Source organism: Prionailurus viverrinus, chromosome A2, assembly GCF_022837055.1.
Source record: "Prionailurus viverrinus isolate Anna chromosome A2, UM_Priviv_1.0, whole genome shotgun sequence".
Lineage (NCBI taxonomy): Eukaryota > Metazoa > Chordata > Mammalia > Carnivora > Felidae > Prionailurus > Prionailurus viverrinus.
The window spans coordinates 5218319-5242698 of NC_062562.1; the positions used below are offsets into that span (position 1 = coordinate 5218319).

Consider the following 24380-nt stretch of genomic DNA (forward strand, 5'->3'; position numbering starts at 1 on the left):
TAATCACTTTGCTCCCTCCCCCCAACAGTCACATTCCTCCTCCAGAAAATTCCTACGGGCAGCTGCGGAGCTGTGACCAGAATTGTTCTGCACCTGGAGAAAGGGTTTTCAAAACACGGCAGGCAGCTCTCCACCGCTTTCAGGGGAGAAGCAAAACCCAACTAATAAATAACAAAGGAACAAACTATTTGGACTTCATAAAGGTCTTTGAGTTTTAAATTACTTGAGAGAGCCGAGATGAAAACGTTTTCAAAGTCTTGAAGAATTGGAAACGGGACTTAGGATGAATGAGGAAGAAAGGAGACCTTGACACAAGGATCAGAAATATGCTAAACATGTGGTAGGTAAACACCCAGGGAGGCACAGCTGGTGACCACAGCCCTAGTCCCAGGGGCTGGTGACAAGGGTAATGGCCCTGCGGCCAGCGGTAATTGCTACTGTGTGACAAGAATGAAAATTGTAACACAGCTTACACCAGAAACAATGTACATGCCACTTCAGCCTTCAAAGTGAGGGCATTGTAAAGTCAATTTAGGGAAAAAAGAGAGAGAGAGAGAGAGAGAAAGAAAAGAATCAAAGAATCGCTTTTTCCATTTCTCTGTGCATGCCATTTAAAAATGAAATAAGCTATTCAAACCCCCAAATTATGTTTACAAGAACTGCATTTATTATGCCTTCTGGCACTATGCTCCTATTCCCTTTAGAACAACCTTTTTCTCAAAAGGGCTTGACCCAGAGAATAGCCAACTACTGATAAAGTGTACACTTTGACCCAGTCCAAACAACAACTGAGATGCTCGCGTTTTCCAGGCTCTTTATTATTGTCAACCTCAAAATACAAGTCTGGGGGCATGCACATATACACGGCATAAATAACATTTACTGAGAATTCACCGTAAGCCAGGCACTCTGCTATGCACTTTACCCATATTGTCTGGTCGAATCGCTAACCAATACTTATTCCCATTTTAAAGATGGGGAGACTGAGGCTTAGCAACGTTACAGGGCTAAAATGTGACGGCCTTGGGACCACAGCCCAGATCTGACTTGACACTCAAGCCCGCACTCTTGGCACTTCTCCACACAATTTCAGGGTTAACCATTCACCCAGCCAGATATGCAATGTATCACCTGTAAAATCATCTCCAAATCGCCCGAGGCCATGGGGCTGTTTATGAGGTCCTGAACTGTCTCTTGTCGACAAGAAAAAGGCCCTTTAAGGCTTTTGCCTGGATGGAGTTCCACTCTCCCCAAATGAAGCGAAGGGGGTAGAGCTGTGTCCTTCACTTCCAGGTAAAACTTAAAGAGAACCCCCCCCCCGCCCCCCACCAAGAAAACTTTTTACGCTCAGAGCCAGCCATCTCTTTTAAGGCTTCCATCCCAACAGAGCAACAGGTAAAAAAGATCGGGGGACGGTAACGACCACGGACCATGCAAAGATCAAGGGCCTCTCGTTCATCCCTGCAAAGAAAGCAGCACCGCAACATCTAAAATTCTTCCATAAGGAACTGGAGGATGATCCAAAGCACACACTCTTGGTATAGTTTTGTTGCCCAGACGCTCTCTAGCTCGGAGGGCGTCCGCTCCACGGAGGGAGTTCTGCACAGAGGCCTGAAGCACCACAGAGCTGGTCACTGTTTATGCTTATCACTATATACCCGGTCCCGCCCCGGGCGCTCCAGAACCTGGACCCCGGAAACCTGAGCTGGGGGGAGGCTGCACCGCCCGAGGGCTGGAGCTCGGATGGTGCCGGCGGGCACCGTCTGCACCTCTGCCTTCGCCAGCTGGACCCCACATGCACTGAAGGGGCAGCCTGAACGGCAGGACCCGCCCTCCAGTTTGGAAGACTCCAGGGGGGCCCAACCCGAGGCTGAAGCAGCCCCGGGGGTCCGGAGCCCCAGGCCACCCCCGGGGCTCGACGGCGCGTTCCCGGGGCCCGAGGCCTCCCTCCCGAGCTCCGTTCTCCTCGGGCCCGGCCCACTGCCCTCACCTGGCCCGGTCCCCGCAGGCCGTTCGCCGCCGCCTCCGTCGCCGCCGCTGCCGCCCGGCCTCCTAGGATCCACCGCAGCCCGCCGCACGGGGCCGGAAGTGGGAAGCCGCGCGGGAGAGCTGCGCACGCGCGTGCCCGCCCCGGGGGGCGGGTCAGAGGGCGTGAGCCCGGAAGGGGGCGTGGCTCGCGCGGACTTTGCTTCAGGCTAAGGCTGGAGGTGCGGGGAGGGTCCTTCGCCGGCACCCCGGGACCGAACAGGGAGGGGGGACCCCGGGACCGAACAGGGAGGGTCCCTGCGGTGAGGGTGAGGGCGATCCTTGTGGGGGCGGGTCAGCGGGGCTGGGGGTATATCTTGAGGGAATCAGGGGTGCCTGGAGCCGGGGATCGGCGGGCGCCGGGGGACGTCGCAGGGGACCGAGGCCCAGGGCGAGGAGTCTAAGGACAGGGTACAAGAAATGGACCGAACAGGTCTGTCACCTGCGAAGAAGGGGCAGCGTGGATTGCAGGAAGCTAGACAAGTCTGGGGAAAAGCCATATGGCTCTCAAGTCGTTCCAGACACCCCTACATGGGTCTGTCCAGATACCCAAAACTCATACTAGACACCCAGGCAGGTGCCATCAGATACTCAAAACATGCTTTCGGGTACCCCAAATAGGTCAGACACCCTACCTAGATCTGTTAGTTACCACCCCCCCCCCACCCCCGCCAAACGATTCAGAATCTGAAAAACATGCCAATTACCCCAAAGTACCAGACATCTTCACCCAGGAGCCATCAGACACCCCCAGATAGAAACGTGTCAAAAACCCTACTCAGAAAGTTCTAGAGGCTCCCCCCAAACACATACCAGATACCTCTGACACAGATACTGTCAGATACCCCCATACAGGTGTCCAGAGTCTGAAATACATGCCAGACCCCCCAACACACACAGGTGTTCTTAGACACCAGAAAAAAATGCCAGATGCCTCCCCTCCCCCAGTGTCAGCACTCCCTCGGGCACCATCAGACATCCGGGCTCTGAGGCTGCCCCACCCCTTCCCAGGCCCACCCCTGGTGTGGCAGTGGGGCAGTAACCAGGAGAGGAGCCAAGCACCTCTTTCGCCCAAGGTTCAAGCTGGCCAACCAAGCCGAGATCGTTCCAAGCCAAACCCACTTCAAAACACCCACAATCTGTGGTCGAGAGCCCTCAGTTCAGAAACAGGGTAGCAGAGTCCCCAAGCGACCTGCCTGCAGTTGAAGTGCATTGCATCATGGTCAAGAGAGGGAACACGTCCAGGAAATTGGAGGTTCCGGAAGCACAGGGACGTGCTTCCTCAGAGGTCAGAAGCCCTGACACAGGTGATTTTGAGGTCTCAGTGGATGTGTAAATGCTCACTCTCAGAGTTCCTATTACTTTGGGACTTTATTCCAAAGGCAATGGGGAGCCATTGACGATTTTAAGCAGGAAAAGTGGCAGGCTCCTTATTTCTATAGCTACCTTGGATATAGAAACCTTCCGGTTGATACAATTCTCCCCTAAACGTAGACACCAACTTTCTCAAGAGCCTGGCAAAAAGGAGAGGTATCTCTTATCTTTCTTGTATGTATCCAACCGCTTTGCATTTATTAAGTCCTTGTCATGGGCCAGGGACTCTGCTAAGAGCTAAGGAGACGTTGGGAACATGAGTCTGTGGCAGTGTTTCTCAGTCTTGGAGCTATTGGCAATTGGGGCTGGATGGTTCTCTGTTGTCGGGGGGTGTTCTGTGTTGGAGGATGTTGAACAGCACCCCTGGCCTGTATCCACTAGATGCAAGTAGCACCCCAGTTCTGACGACAAAAGAAAAAAAGGCCTCCAGATATTGCCAATGTCCTCTCGGCTAACAGCAACTGCCCTAAGAGACACTCGGACACGGATACAGTCACCTAATCCACAATCCAGGCCTCCTGGGGGACGTGGCCGTGGCTTTGGGTTAAAGGGTGAGTAAGAGTTATGCGGCCGAGGGAGTTCCGGGAACAGCACTGAATGAGCAAGGTGCAGGTGGTGTATGTGGGCAAAAGTGGAGAGGTAGGCGGGGTCAGACCATGGGGAACCTCAGAGGTCAAGGCCATTAACAAGACTGTCCGGAATGGTGTTCTGTCAGCGGGGCTGGTCTCTGGGAAAGCATCTCCGCTTTACCCCTGGAGACCTGCCCTCCGTAATTACCTGGAGCGTGACTCATTCCCTGTTCTGCGGAACTTCCTGTGGGGCTGTTTCCTCTAAGGGACAGATAGTAACATCTGGCTTTGAATGCCTCCAGCGGTAGGTAGGTTTGTGGCTCGTTAAACCTGGCGGGGGTGGGTACTCTCAGCCTGCTGGGAGTGAGTCACGGCCGTTGTGGCCCCACAGGCCTCCTTACACAGGCATGGGGGTATGGTTGGGGGTCTGTGGTTTCGACGCTAGCTTTAACTCGACGATACAGGGTGATGATGATGGACGCTACGTACCCCTACGTACCAGGCACCATGCTAAGGGCACCCCACGTATTTTCCTTTACACAAACTCGAATCTTCTGTGATCTCAAAGATCTGTCCTGAAAATTATCTCCAGGAGGCAGACCTCAATTCCCGCCATCCTGAGAGTATGCTGCATTGAGTTACTTGTTGCCAAAGCACAGAGTAGGGAAAGGGAAAAGATAGTCACCTGGCAGGTGTAACCTTAACCAGGGGGTGAAGGTTAATATCCTCAGGGGTGTTATGTCGATAGCACTATCCCCTGATAGGAGGAGGCAAGAAGGTTCCTGAGCCTATAACCCTAATTATGAGAAAGTATGGGACACACCCAGATGGGGGACATCGTACTAGAAACCCAGCTGATACTTCTCAAGACTGTGAAGGTCACGAGCAATACAGAAAGACTGAGGAAACTTCACAGACCAGAGAAACTAGGGAGACAGGATGACTAACGATAATAAAGTATTCTGAGTTGGGTCCCGAAACAGAGAGAACCTGAGTGGAAGAAGAAATCTGGTGAAATCTGAGGAAAATCTAGTTTGATGAATAATACTGCCCCCGGGAGCCCGGGTGGCTCAGTGGGTTAAGCGTCCAACTTCGGCTCAGACCATGATCTCCTGGTTCATGGGTTCAGGCCCCACATCCGGCTCTGTGCTGACAGCTCAGAGCCCGGAGCCTGCTTCTAATTCTGTGTCTCCCTCTCTCTCTGCCCCTCCCCCACTCATGCTCTGTCTCTCTCTCTTTCAAAAATAAATAAACATTTTTAAAAAAAACTTTAAAGGGGCGCCTGGGTGGCGCAGTCGGTTAAGCGTCCGACTTCAGCCAGGTCACGATCTCGTGCTCTGTGAGTTCGAGCCCCGCGTCAGGCTCTGGGCTGATGGCTCAGAGCCTGGAGCCTGTTTCCGATTCTGTGTCTCCCTCTGTCTCTGCCCCTCCCCCGTTCATGCTCTGTCTCTCTCTATCCCAAAAATAAATAAACGTTGAAAAAAAAAAAAACTTTAAAACTTACTGCACCAATGTTGGTTCCTAAGTTATGACAAATGTACTGTGGTCACAGGTGATGCTAACATGGCAGGAACCGGGAGAAAAGTTAGAAAGCGACCCTCTCTGCTCTCTCCACTTTTCTGTGATTCTAAAATTAAAAGTCTAGGGGCACCCGGAGGGCTCAGTTGCTTGAGCATTGGACTTAGGCTCAGGTCATGATCTAGAGGTTCGTGAGTTCGAGCCCCGCATCGGGCTCTCTGCTGTCAGTGCGGAGCCCGCTTCGGATCCTCTGTCCCCCTCTCTGATCCTCCCCCGCTCGCACACACACTCTCTCCCTCTCAAAAATAAACGAAGATTTAAAAATTAATAGAAAATTAAACTGAAAGTCCGGGGGGGGGGAGAAGGGGGCTACTCACCCCCTCTGGAGGGGTAGGAGGAGTTAGTTTGTTGTGCCAAAATACTGCTAAGAGTTGTATATAGACTCTGCAGAGTGGGGGTGGGGTGGGATGGTCAGCGTCCCTAACCTCCACGTTGTTCAAGCGTCTGCTGTGCAATTCTGTTTGTTCGAACCATCCAGATCGTGGTATTTTGTCAGGCAGCCCTAGCTAACCCACCGCCTGAGTCAGAATTTTGCCAGAGGATTTTTGCAACGACAAAAAACCGAGGTAACCACAGGGTCCCTGCCCCTAGGGCCCCGGTGCTCTCCAGGGAGCCTCCCCTTGGCAGGGGTGAAGTGGGCTGAGGGAGTAACCAGCACAGGAGGCCACGAGAGAGAGAGATTTAGAGGCAGTAAAGTTGAGAGACTGGCTGCCATCCGGAGGGGTGGGCGGGGCCACCGGACTCACCAGAGCTCAGGAAGGGTTTGCCGCACAGGGGACAGCTGGAGTGGCCGACGGACGTCCCCTGGGCCAGCTGGTGCCCATGGATGCATTCCTTCCTCTCTCTAGCATCCTGACCCTTGTCCTTTGGTTGTGCTGGGCTCTTCCCCTGTGGGGGACAGAAGCGAACCTCAGAACGCCCCGCGCATTCGGATCTCCCTGGCGTCACAGGGCTCCAGGGCCAGGGGCAACCTGACAATGTGGAGAAGGTGGACGGGGTACCCACCCCCACCCCGGTCCGGCGCCCCCTGACCTTCTCCTTCTGTCTGGTGACTCTACAGCGGAGGGAGCTCAGTCTGCGTTTCACCCTGGTGCTCCTGTCACTCCGCTCAACCCTTCTGGCGCTGTCTTCGCTCCTAAGGGGCGGAAAGATGAACAGGGAGGGGCGGCAGGCCCAGGTCGCTCCTGGACCCCACGTGGAATTTGTCCCCCGCGGCCCCCTCGTCCTGTTTCGCTTCTTCTGTGGTCCCCGCACTCTCTCCTCCCTCCTCTCAATCACTTATTCACTCAACAAACACAGATGGTTACCAAGTTCCAGGAGATGGGGGTACCGGGTTCACAGAGGGGACTGCGACATGGTCTCAAGCTTGGGGCCCCTCAGCGGGCCCAGGCTGGAAATCTTGGCTCTGTCCATTTCTGCCTCCTCCCTGCTATTCACCCGTGACCCCACCTTCTGATCAGCCTACAAATCCTGCCCATTCTTCCTTTGGGGTATCTCTCAAATCCCGCTCTCGTCTTCCCCCTTACATCCCAGCCCCGGTTCACTGTCACGCCTCTCCTGGATTACCGGCACCCCCTCATTTAATGAATACAGTTGACCCCTGAACAACGCAGAGGTTGGGGCGCCAACCCCCTGCACAGTCAAAAATCCGTGTATAACTTCTGACTCCCCCACAACTTAGCTACTGAAAACGTAAACTGTCAATTAACACATTTTTTATGTGTTATGGGTATTAGGTACTGTGTGCTAACAATAAGGCAAGCTAGAGAAAAGAAGATGTTACTACAAAAATCACAAGGAAGAGGGGCGCCTGGGTGGCTCAGTCGGTTAAGCATCCGACTCTTGATTTCAGTTCAAGTCATGATCTTGCGGTTCGCGGGTTCGAGCCCTGCGTGGGGCTCTGCGCGGATTCCCCGTCTCCCTCTCTATCTCTGCCCTTCCCCACTCGCTTTCTCTCTCTCTCGGAAATAAATGAACGTTTTTTTTTAAAGAAAATCATAAGGAAGAGAAAATACATTTAGGGTCCTGTACAAGTATTTATTGAAAAAAATCCACAGATAAGTGGACCCGCGCAGTTCAAACCCGTGTTGTTCAAGGATCAACGTTATTTATTGAGTCGGCAGCAAACAAACCCAGCCCCTGCGGAATCTATCCACTGGAGGGAGATCCACACCTCCAGTCTGCAGCCCCTGCCCTGCCCTGCCCCCAGCCCAGTCTGTGCTCGCCATTACCAATCACCAGAGAGCGGTGCTCCAGAGTCACAGAGGTGATCTGACCCCTGCTGACTTCCCTCACCTTCCCTCTTCCCAGCCCCACCCTGACACCATTCCTTAGGTCTTTCTGTTCCCCGGGAAGGCACCCCTTTCTTGCCCCCATCCTCCTCCCCATGTGTTGGTGAATCCCTACTCTTCCATCGGAAGCCAGCTCAAGCTGTTGCCTCCTCCAGGAAGTCCTCCTCTACCCTCCAAGGTGTATGAGGCGCCTCCCCAGCCCCTACCTCCATCGTTGCCCTGGCAGTTCCAGTGAGAGGATGGCGGGGGGGGGGGGGACCCCACCTCCCGCCCCCAGCTTAGGGTCCCGCACAGAGGGCCACTGGTAGACGTGCGCAAAGCCAGGGCGGGGCCCCAGCCCGAGACTCCCACTTGCAAACTTACTCAGACAGGAACTCAAACCAGGTGAGGTTTGAGTGGGCTTCTCCGGGGCTCACTGACAAGCGAGCCCTCTGTCGGGCCCTGCAGGGTCAGAGGGGACAGACGCATGGGTCGGCAGCCCCTCCTTCCCCAGATGTCCCATCTCCTGCCTCTCCCCCCACCCCCACCTTCCGGTGCCCTGGAGCCACATCCAGGACCCCACCATCCCTCCCACTGTGGGCTCTATCCACGGTCACTGTGACTGGTTTCCCAGCGGGGGGGGGGGGGTAACACCTCTCGGCCAAACAAAATCAGCACGTCAGGAAGACTTTCTAGCAAATGGCAGTGTCTTGGGAAAGAAGCATCGTTTCTCATTTGTGTACAGGTACCTTCTGGGCTGGGTCCCCCCCCCCCCATGTCCCCTGTCCTTTCCCACGTGCATTCCTCCCCCCACCTCTCCCATCCCTGTTTTCTCCCCTATCTCCCCGTCTTGTCCACACCTGTCCCCGCAGGCTTTCTCCCCACACTGTCCTTCACATCTGGTCTGTCTTCCCAGCCCCGTTCCCTGACGCGTGTCCCCCTTCCCACTCACCCGTGGTACTGTCGAAGTTCCTGAAGCACCTTCTGGACAATCAGCCTGGGGTAGGGGGCGGGGGAAGTGTGTAAAAACAGCGCACCGTCGCCCTGGTTGTAGACACATCCCCCAAGACGCGCTGTGACTGCCCAGCCGGTCTCCAGGTCCCCATCCAGCCCCTGCCCGGGAGGCTCAGCCCCTCCCCTGATGCCATAGTGAGAACCTTTCTGAGGGGCCTGGGTCTCTCCTCTGGGAGAGGGATGGGGTGGGAGAGAAGACCGAGGTCGCGGGGGGCTTGGGAGGGACCCCCGCCTTGGCCCCTTGGCGGTCCCCTGGGGGTCCCCTCCCCACCGCGAGGCAGACACTCACACGTGATCTGGTTCCACGTGGTCCTTTTCCATGCACTCCAGCTCCGGCGGCTCCAGGCCTGGAAGCGGCCCCCACCCCAGGAGGCATAGGTGTCAGGGGGCTCTGGGGCAGGCCGGCCCTGTGTGGACCCCCTCTGACCCATCCCTGCGGAACTGGAGACCGTCCAGAGGGGGCTTGCCACTCGGGGAGGGGAGGCACCAAGGGGGCAGAGATCCAGTGTTGGAAGCGCACCCCTGTCCCTCCCCCCCCCCCCGGCCCCCGCACCGTGTCTCAGGAGTGCTTACTGTATGCCAAGTGCTGTGCACAGGTATGCTCAGTGAAGCCCCAGGTAGCCCCCCGGAGATATGCTCATTGCTCCCTTCTTACAGAGAAAGCCACAAGGGCTCAGAGATTTCTAGCAAGTGGTAGATCTTGAGGTTTGTGGGTTCGAGCCCCGCGTCGGGCTCTGTGCTGCCAGCTCAGAGCCTGGAGCCCGCTTCGGTTTCTGTGTCTCCCTCTCTCTCTGCCCCTCCCCTGCTTGTGCTCTGTCTCTCTCTGTCTCTGTCTCTCTCCCCAAAATAAATAAACATTAAAAAAAAGAAAATTAAAAAAAAAGAAAAGTGGTAGTTTTGGGTTTAGGCTTCGGGTCTATCCGACAGCAGAGAGACACAGGCTCTTAGGACAGAGATTCAGAGATAACGAGGGAGACGAAGGAGGAGACAGAGGCAGAGACAGAAGAGCCCTAGGTGAGCGAGGGCATTGAGGTGGTGCGGTCCACTCTGGCTGGAGGCCCAGAAGGATGGGGCAGATGCCGGAGGCCTCTCCCCCTCTGCCCTACCCCCCACAAGGAGTAGGGCCCCAGTTCCTGCCCCTAAGCCCCCTCCACCAGCAGCCCTTTCCCAAACTCTCAGGCCCAACTGGGGTCCCATCCAGGGAGTCCCCCAGCAGAACCCCCCTACCCTTCTTGGTTTGAATGAGGGAACCCCCCCAGGCTGGGCTACCTTGAACAGCAGGAGTGGGCACCTCCAAAGCCGGAGAGATTTCCAGGGAGCTGATCTCATCAAAGGACACGGGAACCGACCGTGACCTCACTCTTTTCTCAGGGCTGTCACATTCCTGTGGGGAATAGGCATCTCGATAAGCCAGGGAGGCAGCCCGGACTGCAGGCCAGCTCCCCAGATGGAGGGTCCCTAGCCCCATCCTCCAGCCGTGGGCGGGGACTTGCCTCGGCCACTGGGCACAGGGATAGATCCCCGCAGCAGCAGCCCAGGGCTGGAGCCCCGAACTCTGAGCTCCAGATGTCAGCCCATCAGATATTTCTCCCCAGGTCATGGTCCTGGCCAAAGGTGCCTCAGCCACAGGCTACAGCCCCGAGGCTGGAGTCCCAGACCTGAGACGAGATCTACCCGGTCACCGACGGGGCTTTCTTCCAGCTGCAAAGATGCAGAGACATCCCCCCAGCCTCCCAGACCATGGGTTAGACTTGCGAGCGAGGATCCCCTACTGTGGACCCCACCCCAATGAAGAACGCTCAGGCCTGGGGTGGAATCTCAGGACTCAGTGACTCCCCGGTTATGGGCGGCCCCATGAACAACCCCGCTGTGACAGGTAAGTCCCACTAGCTGCAGGTAAGGAACCTCTTCCCTCCCACCCGCCGCACTGGCTCCTGGGTCCCGAGCTGTGGTCCCAGGGTGGTCATGGGTTGCACCCACCTTGCCTGGGTGCTCTGCTGGGGTCCCACCCCCAGACAGACACTGTTGGGTCCAGGCCTGCAGATCCTCTCCCGGCAAGTTCAGAGCAAGGCTAGCCAGCGTCCGAGGGAGACAGGGCCCCTCGTTCACAGCCGCGGCCTCGAGGCTGAGCCTGGCGGAAGAAGAAAGGAAGACAGGGCTTCAGTGTGTCTTCTCCACAGGGCTGTTTCCCCAGCTCCACATCCAGGGGCTTGGGGGGACCTGTGGGCCATCCTTCCCGGGGGGGGGGGCAGGGAGGAGTGGTCAGGGTATAGGGAGTGTTCAGTCTCCCCATATGGGAGGAGAGGTCGGGGAGCCTTGCTGGGGACTTTGCAGGTAGGTCCACACCTTTGCACGGAGGACACATCATGTTTACCCAGACCGGATGTCTGTGCGGTGACTCGGGAGGGGTTGAGGGAGGCAGGTGCGGGGTGGGGGGCGGTCAAAGCCCCCCTCCACTGTGTGGGGTTGCTGCTGTGTGTGGAGTCGAGCACACGTCTGTGTTCTAATCACGAGTGCATCCGTGGCTTGGTGCATACGTGCACGACCAGTGGCACGTCACACATTTAGGCTTTTATGTAGGGGCTGGAGCGGGGCGAGCACGGACGCCTGCAGGCGGGTACGCTCGGTGCGCACGGGCCCGTGTGTGCACCTGCCGCGCGAGCCTACGGTCTTCGTCTCGGGGTCGTGCGTGTTTATTCAGCGAGTACGCGGGCTCGTCCGCCCTCACAGGCTCTGTGTGCGGGACGCTTGTGTGTCCGGGGAGCGGGTCTTTGGGGCTGCCTCCAACACTGCAGACACCGTCCCGCCCCCTTGCAGATTGCAGGGGCGAGGCCCCGCCCTGTCCTGGGGGCGCGTCACGGAAGCCTGACCTCTGCCAGCTCTCGGAGCAGCTCCGAGACCTTTCCCAGCTGCGTCTCCGAGCCCCGCCCTGGGACTCTGCCGAGCTGGAGAAGGGCGAATCTCCTCCGGCCTCTTCACTGGGGGGGCCGCTGTCCCTGGCCTCCCCAGGCTGGTTGTGGGAAAAGGCCCCAAGGCCCAGGTCCTGGAGATACTCGCTGCCCTGAAGGGCCCCCAAGTCCAAGCTGAGGTCCTCGGCGCTGTCGCTGAGCTGTCCTAGAAGGCCATCCTCCTGGAGACCCGTGTGGGAGGGGAAGAGGGCGTTGACCGCGGGTGCCAGAGGCCCCTGCCCATCACCCCCCCCCCCAGGTGGGGTGGAATGTCCCCCCAGGCGATCTGTCTAACTTGGGCCTTCAGGGCCTCATCCCAAAAAAGGGGCTGGAAGTCGGGACCTCTAGCCCTGACTCCACCTTGCTCGCTGGGTTTCCCTCCCATGGGCTTATAAAAGGGGGTGATAATCTCTGCTCTGCCTCCCCCCCCCCCACCTTGTTTAATGTCTTCGAATGCAGTTTGTAAAAGGGCAGCACAGAGATAAGTCATCCTTGGCGCTAAGGGCAGAATTTCATGCAGCGCTGGGGCTCCCTGCCTTGTCCCTGGGGTGCTTGGTACATTTCCTCATAGGTCTGTTGGACCCTAAGTGTCCGTCCCAGGCCCAGGCTAGGGTGCAGCAGGTGAGGACCTTGCCTCAGGCACAAAATCAAAGCGTGGGGGGGGGGGGGCTCAAACTCAGGAATCCAGAAAAATCAGGTTAGTACAATATATATATTTTTAAAGTCAAGAGTCAGGGGTGCCTGGGTGGCTCAGCGTCTGACTTCGGCTCAGGTCATGATCCCTCGGTTCGTGGGTTCGAGCCCCATGTTGGGCTCTGGGCTGACAGCTCGGAGCCTGGAGCCTGCTTGGGATTCTGTGTCTCCCTCTCTCTCTCTCTCTCTCTCTCTCTGCCCCTCCTCTGTTCACACTCGGTGTGTGTGTGTGTGTGTGTGTGTGTCTCAAAAAATAAATACACAATAAAAATAATAAAAATAAATAAAATGTCAAGAGTCATGCAAAGAGAGTCACGATGAACAGATGATCAAAATGTTAAATCATGACAGTACTGGGCCCTGTGCTTGTACGACTCACCTCACTCCCGTCCCCTATTTCTGGCCCTGCTCCCTCAGGGTCTGGAGTGCTCCAGCCAACACCTTCCCCTCTCTGACAGGGAGAAGCCCAGGGGGCACATTACCAAAGGCTCCGGGGCCAGCCCCCTCGGCAGCCTCAAGCTGCCACCCACCCACCCGCGAGGCAGCGGCGTGCCCGGCCCCGTGAGACGCAGAAGATACACAGAAGTGGACGACGATGTGCCAGCCTTCAGTGCTCCCAACACAATCATCCCGAACTAAACCTGCATTGTCGCTAATGCCACAGCAGCTCCACCAGGGGGCATCGTTGTCCCACTTTCCAGATCAGGAGACTGAGGCTCAGGGAGGAACAAAGGCTCGCCCTGGATCACGCACAGCCAGACTCAAACTCAGGTCTGTCTGGATCCAAGCCCTCTGCTCTTTCCTACGCCTCTCTCTCCTTGCCCCAGTCCCTTTTCTCTTCTCTCTCTCCTTCCCAATCATTCTATCTGCCATCTTTTCCCCCAGCCAGGGAACTTGCCTTTTCCTCTCCTTGGAAAACCTATTCTCCTAGCCCACCTACGGTTGGCCTGGCAAACTCCTATTCATCCTTCAAAAGCCAGCTTGGGCATGTCCTCAGGCTGCCTTCCTGACTCCTCAAGGCTACGTAAGGCTGTCAGGACCTGTGGCACAGAGACTTTCCTTGTCCAGACTTTTGTTAGGAGTGTCCTCAGACCGGGTTTGGTGGGTAGGTGGGTGGATGGGTGGGCTTCTCCCCATTGCCTCCTGCAAAGCCAATGCTGAGCATGGCCCCAGGCATCTATGTGGTCTCAGGCAGCCTGTGAGACACTGTCCCAGCTGGTGGCCTGAAGGGGCCACGAGGGAACACGGCCCCCTTCATGGACTCTACACAAGTCCCCCAGGAGGGCGCCCGTCTGGCTCAGTTGGTAAAGCATGTGCCGCTTGATCTCAGAGTTGTGAGTTCAAGCCCCAGGTTGGGCGTAGAGATTACTTTAAAATAAACAAACAAACAAACAAATAAATAAAAAGATGGATGGAGATGTTAATAGATGTGCTTAAAAAGAAGAGGTCCCCTAAATAAAATAAAACGTTGAAAAAAAAAAAAAAGAAGAGGTCCCCAAGGATAGTATTGCCACATAAAATACAAGGCACTCAGTTATATTTCAGTCTCAGATAAACCCCAAGTATTTTTTTTTAGGATAAGTATATTCCAAAGCATCGTAATATTTGACACTCAAATCTAACTGGGTGTCCTCTGATTTGGTTTCCTCAGTCTTGCAACCCTAACTCTGGACCATTTGGTCAGGCAGGGCCAGTCCTCTACCAGGAGAGGGAGAGCAGGGGGGCCCCTGCTATTGCCTGGTTTGGGGTATTTTCAGGGAAGCTTCCAATTCAAAATTGAAAATACCTGGAAAGAGGAGCTTTGCAGGGTCTGGCTTTTCCTGCCGACCTCGCCTGCCTGGAGCTCTCCACGGTTTTTACCCCTTCCTCCTTCTTTTTCTTGTGGTAAGGTAGACATGACGTAAAATTTGCCATTGTCGTCATTTTTAAGCATGCAGCTCGGTGACACTAAGGTACCGGGTAGCTTCTAATCTGCTGCCTGTCTATGAATCTGCCGAGCCTGGGGACCTCAAGTAAGTGGAATCGTACAATATTTGTCCTTTCGTGTCTGGTTTATTTCACTTAGCCTAATGTTTTCAAGTGTATCCGTATTCTAGCATGTATCAGAATTTCATTCCTTTTTAAGGCTGAATAACATTCTGTTGTCTGGGGCACCTGGGTGGCTCAGTCAGTTACACATTCAGCTCTTGGTTTCGGCTCAGGTCGTGATCTCACGGTTCGTGAGTTCGAGCCCCTGTGTCGGGCCCTGGGCCGACAGTGTGGAGCCTGCTTGGGATTCTCTCTCTCTCCCTCTCTCTCTGTCCCTCCCCTGCTGGCATGCACTCTCTCTATCTCTCTCTCAAAATAAATAAATGAACTTAAAAAACAAAACAAAACAAAACCCTTCCATTGTCTGGAAGGACAGCCCTGTATGGATATCGGCAAAACCACATGTTGTGTCCCATTCATCCCGCGATGGACACCCTGTTGTCTCCACCATCTGGCTGTTGTGAGGCACGCTGCTGGGAACGCGGCCGTGCAGATCTGTTGGAGCCCCTGTCCCCGCTTTTAATTCTTTTGGGAGCAGGAGGTATCCTGGGTTTGACTTCTGGAACACCCTCCATACGGCTCGCACGGCCTCCCTTTTCCTTGAATCTTCCCTTTGGACCCGCTGATCTTTGTCCTCCCCTCCCCGGCTGCTCCTTCTCTGCCTCCACTTCCTCCCTCTGTCCTTCATACGCCAGGCTCCCTCTTCTCCCACTTCTCCGTCTCTGGCTGCGGCTGGCCCCGGGCGCCCCTCCCCTTCCTGCAACCTCCTCGCGGGTCTCCCCTTTCCCCAAATCACTCCAGTCCCATCCGTGGTGGCTAGACAACCTCTACGGACTCCCATCTCCCCTGCCACTGCCTGAAAGGTTTCCTCGTGTCTCTGGTTTTTCTCCTTCTGTAAACAGAAGCATGTCAGGACAGCCTCTTGGCCTGGGCCGGGCCCCCTCCCCCTCCTCTGCATCTGGCCTCCCTCACCGGAGGCAGAAGTGGGATTGTGGCCAGGGCTGGGGGTGGCAGGGGTGATGGGCAGTTGTGGCACAGGCTGTCCTAGCTCCCAGCAGCAGGTACCCTGAGGGAGACGGGGGGGAGGGGGGGTGCCTCATCCTTTGCTTCGAAACCTCTTTCCTCCAACATTGCCCGGGTGAGAAAAGGTGGGAGCCAGCCCCATGGGGGCCTTTCCAGGCATCCGACCGAACAGTGTATGCTGGGCCTGACGCCCCAGAGAGGAGGCGATAAATCCAGGCTCTTGCTCATGGCTCCTGAGGAGCCTGGGCCTCTGGCCACCGGGGGGGGGGGGGGGGGGTGTCAGGGGGGGATGAGCTCCCCCAGTCAGACTCAGAGGCGAGATGTCCCCGGAATGCCCACTCTGCAGAAGGGCTTACAAGGTGCAGATTTGGATCGTACACGGATAAACTTCAAAATGTGAATAGTTCCTTATCTCGTGTCATGAGTAAGCCACGGCCCGCCAGAGCAACTTTAAGCGTGTTGTTTCCCGGTTCCATTTCATCAGGTAGGAAAGGAGACGGGCATCAAACAAAGTAGCAAATAAATGGTAGGGCAGATGGCTCCTGAGTAGAAAAGCCTTAGTCAAAGGGTTGCCTCCCTGGTATGACTTGTATTAGCTCAGCGTGACCTCGGGCAAGTTCCAGCCCCTCCCGTGGCCTCAGTTTTCTCATCTGTAAAATGGGTGTAATGCTGCCTTCTTGTAGGATTACTTGCTGTGTGGGTACGAGGTGGTGTGGACACATCGCAAACCCTGGATCAGTGGAAGCGATCTTATGTTAGTGGTTGTTTTCCTATTTCGGGACTCAGGGCTCTTCCTCTGGGGGGGAAGATGGTTGTGTTAGATGCAGTCACACAGTCCGTCCCTGCCCTCCCGGAGCTAGTTGGATAGGAGGGATGGTTTAACCCAGCCATTAGAATCAAGGGTGATAGAATGTTCCAGGAAGCAGGCTGAAGAACTGAGGGAAGCCAGCTGGCCCTGTTTGGGGGGACAGGAATTCTGGATCGGAATTTTACTTAGAAAATCCCCTCGGGGTGCCCGGCTGGCTCAGCAGGTGGAGTGTGTGGGCTCCTGATCTCAGGATTGAGAGTTTGAGCCCCACATGGGGGGTGGAGATTACTAGAAAGAAAGAAAGAAAGAAAGAAAGAAAGAAAGAAAGAAAGAAAGAAAATCCCCTCTACTTTCTTTTTTTTTTTTTTAATTTTTAACATTTATTCATTTTTGAGACAGAGAGAGACAGAGCATGAACGGGGGAAGGTCAGAGAGAGAGGGAGACACAGAATCTGAAACAGGCTCCAGGCTCCGAGCTGTCAGCCCAGAGCCCGACGAGGGGCTCGAACTCACGGACCGCGAGATCGTGACCTGAGCCGAAGTCGGACGCCCAACCGACCGAGCCACCCAGGCGCCCCTCCCCTCTACTTTCAAGTACAAAACCAATGTAATCGTTTGTGTAAACAAACCTATTAAGTCTTCTGCAGACCCCTCTGCCAGGCCAGGGGATGACCAGCTCAGCCGGAGTTATGGGCTGGGCATAAGGGAGCTTTTCCAGAGCCAGGCTCGAGGTCTGCTCTAAACATTTAAAGGCTCCCAGAGACCGGAGCCAGAAGGCCCCTGCCCCGATGCCCTGGTCAAGACCACCTCAAAGTGTGTGACCAGCACTGTCGGGACTGAGTTCACCCCAACCCATCCCTGCACCTACTAATTCTGGTCTCCCTGCCCTTTCCTCCAACAAAAGTATTGAATGCTGTCTCCAGTTGGCATCTCAAGGAGGCTTCTGAGACAGTTGTAGAAGGCTCCAGAGGGAGGCGGGCCGTTCAGCTGCAAGCCCGATGAGGTCTGTGTTTCCCTGGCCAGAGGTGTGAACCCTCAGGGCCCAGCAGGCCCCTCCCAGGACCTCCTTGGAGCAAGCTGAGACCTTGGGAAACAGAGTTAAACGGAGTATTTTTGTACCCGATGTTTACAGATGCTGTTGGGAAGTTATCAATGAAAAGACTCTGTTACTAAAAGGGGGGGAAAACACCCGGGGCGCCTGGGTGGCTCAGTCGGTTGAGCGTCCGACTTCGGCTCGGGTCATGATCTCACAGTTCGTGGGTTCAGGCCCCACATCAGGCTCTGTGCTGAACACTTGCTCAGAGCCTGGAGCCTGCTTTGGATTCTGTGTCTCCTCCCTCCTCCGCTCACACTCTCTCAAAAATAAATAAAAGTAAAAAAAATAAAAATAAAAAAACTATTAAGTACAACCCAATTAGGAAAATTTAGACAATCTTTAGATACCTTCCAGAGCTCATCCCAAACCAAAAAAACCCCTATATCCAACCACATAAAATAGTGTCCACATGACATGTAAATGATCTCTCGAACTGGTCAAGTTTCACATATTGGTCAAGTTTCATGTATTTTAAAAAGGTCTACATCTTACCAATTAGTAGACAAGAGACTTTCAAGAAGTGTCCTATTAAATGTAAAAAAGAAGGAGAAGAAGAAGAAGAAGAAGAAGAAGAAGAAGAAGAAATAGAAGAAGAGAAAGAAAGAAAGAAAGAAAGAAGAAAGAAGGAAAGAGAAAAAAGAAAAAAAGAAAGAAAGAAAAAGAAAGAAGAAAGAAAGAAAGAAAGAAAGAAAGAAAGAAAGAAAAAGAAAGAAGAAAGAAAGAAAGAAAGAAAGAAAGAAAGAAAGAAAGAAAGAAAGAAAGAAAAAGAAAGAAATCAGGGGGTCTTCCCGGAGGAGGTGTTAGCGAAGGAACAAATAAGAGTTGGTGAGGCAGAGGCCGCAGGTGAGGGCATTCCCGGCATCAAAAGAACAGGATGTTCAGAAGCCTGCAGGTTTGAGGGATCCCGCTGCCTTCCAACAACTGGCGTTCCTTCTGTCTGGAGGTGTGGAGGGGGGAGATGGGGCCGGATCAGCAGGCCTGGTAGATCACCTAAGAACTTAATCTCTAAGTTCCAGATAGCGGTGGTGTAGGGAGTTCAGGCAGGGTGGGGGTGGGGGGGGGCGACTGTGGTTTGTCTTCGGAAAGATCGGAAAGATCAAAGATCTCGTGCAAGATGCAGAGTTGAGATGGGCGGGGAGGGGGGAGTGGGGAGGGGAAGCCTGGTGGAGTGAGTCGGACCCTGGTGGCCTCCACCGGGGCAGCGGAGAAGAAAGGGGAAACACGGACAGGGGTGCAGGTGCAGCGTTCACAGGGCTCGGGTGAGATAGCAGGAGGGAAGGGACAGGGAAGTACCTTCCACTGGCCTCCAACTCTGGTGACCAAGTAGATGACAATGACAGGGACGTGGGGGAGGGGTCCCCCCATTACCACCTCATCTGCCCAACTGCCTGCAGCTGACAGTTCCTATGGGAAGAGGTCCAGAGCCCTGAACTGCACTTGGGTCCTACTCCTGTCTTTGTGCACACTGGATCCTTGCTGACCCTTGGGGCGATTCTTGTCTTGTTTTCTAGAGAACGAGAGAGACTGAGAGAGAGAGAGAGAGAGAGAGAGAGAGAGAGAGAATCGCAAGCAGGCTCCGTGCCAGCAGCACTAAGCCCGATGTGGGGCTCGAACCCAGGAACCGTGAGAACATGACCTGGGCCGAAACCAACAGTCAGACACTTGGGACACTTAACTGACTGAGCCACGCAGGCCCCCCCACTTGGGCTGATTCTTATCCTGCTGGGCCCTAGTCTCTCCTCCTACAAAATGAAGGGACGGATACACAGGACGCCTCGTGCGCTTTAACTGTGATGGACCCTCCTTTAGTGTGGGGGGTGGTGTAAAATGCCGCCCAGACCCCCCTGCAGCAAAGACATGCCAACCCAGATGCTGGGAAGGATGTCAGCAGGTGACTGTCGGCTGTCAGACCCCTTCCAGGAAGCCACACCTCTTCCTGAGCCGCCCACAGGCCACGCCTGATTGATGTGGGGACACAGCAGTTGTGTGGTCTGCCCACCTCAGCCTGACTGGGGACCACTCTGCAAGGCTGCTCTGGCCCGGAGCTCCCCGGGGAAGCTTTCTCCTCCTTTTCCCTCCATCTGTCTACCCACCCACCCTTCCTTCCTTCTTCCCATCCGTCTGTCCGTCCGTGTACCCATCCCTCTGTCAGTCCCTCCTTCTTCCGTGCACCCATGCGTCTCCACATCCCTCCCTCCCTCTCCTTGGCCCAGGAAGGATTCCAGCCCCCTCGTCGCTGGTCAAACGGGACGGTCGCTACCTTGCCAGGTTTTAATGAGAGTTCTCGGAAATAATGCACGCCGAGCGCCTGGTAGGTACAAAGCACGCCTAAAAGCGTATGTGCCGCCCCTGCTGTCGTCGGCTCCCGCCCGTCTCAGCCACCAGACACCTGCCTGCTCATCCTCCATGGTGGGAAAGTCTGGGCGCCCAGGCCTCCAGGGGCCGCCGCCGCTGCTCCCGGTGGCTGCTGCTGCTGCTTCAGAGTCAAAGGGCTGGACACATGGCTTGGGCTCAGAACCTGTAGAGAAACGAGGGACGAGGTGTCAGGGCCAAGTGCGACGGGCTGAGGGGAGAGGACTCTTGAGTTCTGCAGCTGCTGCTGCTCTCCCGGGGCCTCGGTTGCCTCGTCTACAAGATGGGCTGGTGGAAGGAGATGGTCTCAAAGATCTTGAAGCGAAGACGCGTGCGTGCCGTCACCTCCCCATCCTGCCTCCTGAGCCTGTGGCAGACGTTTGTATTCACACAGGAGGCTCTTTCCTGCTGATGGATCATTCAGCCCCTCGGACTCCCACCCCCCTGCCCCCTCCCCCGCCCCGGGGCCATTTCTAGCAGCTCCTTAGAGCGGACTCATGAGATGAAATTGATTTGTCATACCTGCTCTGGCCAAAAGCCCTCATTCGAGAGAATGGCTCCTTAAGACCGAGCGCAAGCGCCCAATGCCCACATCGGGAGGGTCTCTGATGGGGGGACCCCAGGCTACCCCTGCCTTTGGGTCGTATTTGAAGTTTCAGGGTTTTCTGGTTGCCATGGCAGAGAGGAGAAAACAAGGACTTTAGGGTCAACCAGACTGTGTCCTTGCCTGGACTTGCCTCTAATGGTTGCACACCTTTGGGGAAAGGACCTCTTTGAGCCTCAGTTTCCTCACCTGGGAGGTGGGCGTGACAATGCCTGCCTTTCAGAGCTGTGGGGAGGATGCAGGGGCCCTAGTGTGTGGAGCATAGGCCTGGGGCACTTGGCCAGTCTTGGCCACCTTCCTTGCCCTCTAGGTCAGGAGGGTGCCCTGCCTTGACGTCGGGTCTTGGGCTGAGCCCCTTGCTGTGGGAAGGGGGGGTGTACCCACTTTTTCTCTCCCCCTGCCCTTTATAATGCAGCCAGCACAGTCCCCCTACCTATTCGAATCCCCGCGGAGGCTCCTGATCGCTTGCAGGAGGAATATTGAGACTCTTAGCCTGGCCACTGATGTCCACCAGGATATTCCTTCTGTGCCTGGTCCCCGCCCCTGCGGGACCTGCTGCTTGAGACCCTCCCCTTCCGTTCCTGCTCTGAGGCTGCCTGCCTGAAGACCTCACCCTGTTCCTTCCAGAAATCTCTGTCCGCCCCCGACCTCTGGTGCCTCTCTCATGTGCGTTCCATTTCCTTGCATTGCCTCGACATCGTCCCTGCTCCAACCCCCCTCCAAAGACATCCCTGACTCTGCCAAAACCAGGGAGGAGACCAGCGCGTCCTAAGTGACAGCAATGGCGGTCTCAGGTGGGGCCGAGATGGGGTGGGGAGTGGGAGGTCAGATGCCTTTGGAAAGTGCCGAGTTAGGTCCGCAGCTTGGGTCCCCTGTGGCTGGGTGACCCCATGGACCGTCCTAGTTAATGCTGAGCCAGGATGATTACGAGCCAACATCTGCTGTCATTCTCCAAAGGGTCTAGCTAGGGTGATACGTTTGTGGCCACCTTGCCTGCGACCATTGCTGCTGGCACAGGGGAAGGCTGGTGATGTCCCTAACCCAAATAGGCACCAGTGGACGAAATAGATACACAAGAGTGACAGAGGCGCACGGAGCAGTAGGATTCAGCCACTAAAGGGAAGGGAGTTTGGACACTGCTGCAACGTGAGGATTGACCTTGAAGACCTTACAAGCGAAGAAGCCAGTCGACAAAGACCACATGCTACGCGAGTGCATTTATATACAATGCCTGCAGCAGGTGAAATCTGTAGAGACAGAAGGCAGATTAGTGGTTGCCTAGGGCTTTGGGGGAAATAGAGGGTTATGAGGTGATGGCTGGAAGATACGGTTTCTGTTGGGGTGATGAACGTGTTCTAAAGCTGTCGCAATGGCTGCGTAATACTGCGGATGTAGTTAAAGTTATCGAACTGAACACGTTAGATGGGTAAACCGGCTGGTGTGTGAATTACATCTCAATGAAACTGCTGCTCCCGACATTCCCGGGGCCCCTCGTAGAACTTTGATGGGGCAGGTGCACGCGGGCTGCTGCTCCATTTCCTTCAAGGTGAATGAGCCTTTGATGCTCCGGGCCTGCCACAGTGTGTGAGCACGTCACTGCTTCCACCACGCCTGTGCTCCCGCCGCCCTCCAGGGCTGACGGAGGGCCTCTGCTCTGCTGTCCTCCTTAAGTCTCGCCTCTCCCGCCTTCCCCACCCTGAAGCCAGGGCCGCATCTATGACTCAGAGAAATGTCGGAATAAAACAAGCAGGCTGTGAGGGAGAAAAACCAGATGTGGGGAGGGGGGGGGGGTCCGGGAGGCTGATGCGAGTCTGGGAGGGGAGGTGGAGCTGGCCCAAGGGTCAGTCCCACCCCCTGCTCATGCCCAGGGGGCCTCAGGAAAGACTGAAGGGTCTGCCTGCTTCACTGGGCAGGGGCCTCACGGAGGCCTGAGGCCTCGACAGCCTGTAGAGGCCAAAGGCAGAACCTCAGACGTTGGGTTCTGCAATCCACAGGCTGAAAGTGAAAGGCCAGGGATGAGTTTACTTTTTCTATGGAAGCTTCTGAGCCAAGAATAGGCTGGACTTGACTTTGATGACAGACTCAACTCTGATCCTGGTATAACATGCTGAACCCCAATCTTTGTGTCACAAGCTATAAGTCCTGATGCCAAAGGTCATAGGCTGAACTTTGACCCTGGTGTCATGGACTGAGCCCCCACCCAACATCATAGACCGAGACCTGATCCTGGTGTCATAGACTGAGCCCCATCCTGGTGTCATGGACTGAGCCCCCACCCAACATCATAGACCGAGACCTGATCCTGGTGTCATAGACTGAGCCCCATCCTGGTGTCATGGACTGAGCCCCCACCCAACATCATAGACCGAGTCCTGATCCTGGTGTCATAGACTGAGCCCCATCCTGGTGTCATGGACTGAGCCCCCACCCAACATCATAGACTGAGCCCGATCCTGGTGTCATGGACTGAGCCCCCACCCAACATCATAGACTGAGCCCGATCCTGGTGTCATGGGCTGAGCCCCCACCCAACATCATAGACTGAGTCCTGATCCTGGTGTCATGGACTGAGCCCCCACCCAACATCATAGACTGAGTCCTGATCCTGGTGTCATAGGCTGAGCCCCATTCTGGTGTCATGGACTGAGCCCCCACCCAACATCATAGACCGAGACCTGATCCTGGTGTCATAGACTGAGCCCCATCCTGGTGTCATGGACTGAGCCCCCACCCAACATCATAGACCGAGTCCTGATCCTGGTGTCATAGACTGAGCCCCATCCTGGTGTCATGGACTGAGCCCCCACCCAACATCATAGACTGAGCCCGATCCTGGTGTCATGGACTGAGCCCCCACCCAACATCATAGACCGAGACCTGATCCTGGTGTCATAGACTGAGCCCCATCCTGGTGTCATGGACTGAGCCCCCACCCAACATCATAGACCGAGACCTGATCCTGGTGTCATAGACTGAGCCCCATCCTGGTGTCATGGACTGAGCCCCCACCCAACATCATAGACTGAGCCTGATCCTGGTGTCATGGACTGAGCCCCCACCCAACATCATAGACTGAGTCCTGATCCTGGTGTCATAGACTGAGCCCCATCCTGGTGCCACAAGCTGAATCCTGACCCTGCTTACAGACTGAGCCTTGACTCTGATGTTGCACACTGAACTCTGATTTTGATGGCAGATTCTCTTCCCCCAGACTCCAGACATTGTCTCCAGGGGCCTCTGGTCATTGGTGCCTAGTATTCCCATCCATACTCCAACCTCCAGCTGCCAAGGCCAAACTCATTGTTTTCTTTCCTCCTCCTATGTCCCTGTGGCAGGGTGACCGTACTATCTGCCCGGTGACCTGGACAGAAACCTGGAGGCCAGCCTTCCCTCCTCACTACCCCTCAGGATACCTAGCCCCGTCAATTTCATCTCCCTGACATTTCTCCACTCTATCATCTTTTCTTTTCTCTGCCATTGTTTGAATTGCAGTCCCTGTTCTCTCCCTGCCCAACCACAACTCTTGTTGGGGTTTTCTCACACAAATAATGGTCAACCACAATTTCTACCCCGCTATTGCACTGTGATTCGTTTACTTGTTCCCTTCTCTCTTTTTTTAATGTTTATTTTTGAGAGAGAGAGAGAGACAGAGAGTGAGTGGGGGAATGGCAGAGAGAGAGGGAGACACAGAATCTGAAGCAGGCTCCAGGCTCTGAGCTGTTAGCACAGAGCCCGACACGGGGCTTGAACCCACAAACCGTGAGATCATGACCTGAGCCGAAGTCAGATGGTTACTCGACTGAGCCACCCAGGTGCCCCATTTACTTGTTCCCTTCTAAGCCAGGAGTTCCATGGGCTGCATCTGGTTCAACATCTGATTTTATAAATAAAGTTTTATTAGCACAAGTCACGTCCATTTGTGTATGTATTATCTATGACTGCTTTCATGCTGTAACAGCAGAGTTCAATAATTGCATCAGAGACCATGTGACCTTACT

General features: G+C 55.3%; 1 protein-coding gene across 4 annotated transcripts in view; it reads right to left on the reverse strand.

Annotated features, from left to right (window-relative positions):
• Positions 1-24380, reverse strand: part of ARHGEF18 (Rho/Rac guanine nucleotide exchange factor 18) — an 84633-nt gene that overhangs the window by 52951 nt on the left and 7302 nt on the right. The window contains exons 2-10 of one of the 4 annotated variants that reach the window (XM_047828814.1): positions 19820-19944; positions 11701-11960; positions 10811-10961; positions 10100-10214; positions 9120-9177; positions 8769-8813; positions 8201-8278; positions 6579-6681; positions 6293-6434 (exon numbers count right to left, since the gene is read on the reverse strand). In XM_047828814.1, coding sequence (XP_047684770.1) covers positions 6293-6434; positions 6579-6681; positions 8201-8278; positions 8769-8813; positions 9120-9177; positions 10100-10214; positions 10811-10961; positions 11701-11960; positions 19820-19834 — 967 coding nt within the window. In that variant the 5' untranslated portion in view covers positions 19835-19944. Of the gene's footprint in view, positions 1-1990; positions 2313-6292; positions 6435-6578; positions 6682-8200; positions 8279-8768; positions 8814-9119; positions 9178-10099; positions 10215-10810; positions 10962-11176; positions 11193-11700; positions 11961-19819; positions 19945-24380 lie in introns of those variants that run through there. The other 3 variants (XM_047828820.1, XM_047828826.1, XM_047828835.1) reach the window with 3 other exon arrangements.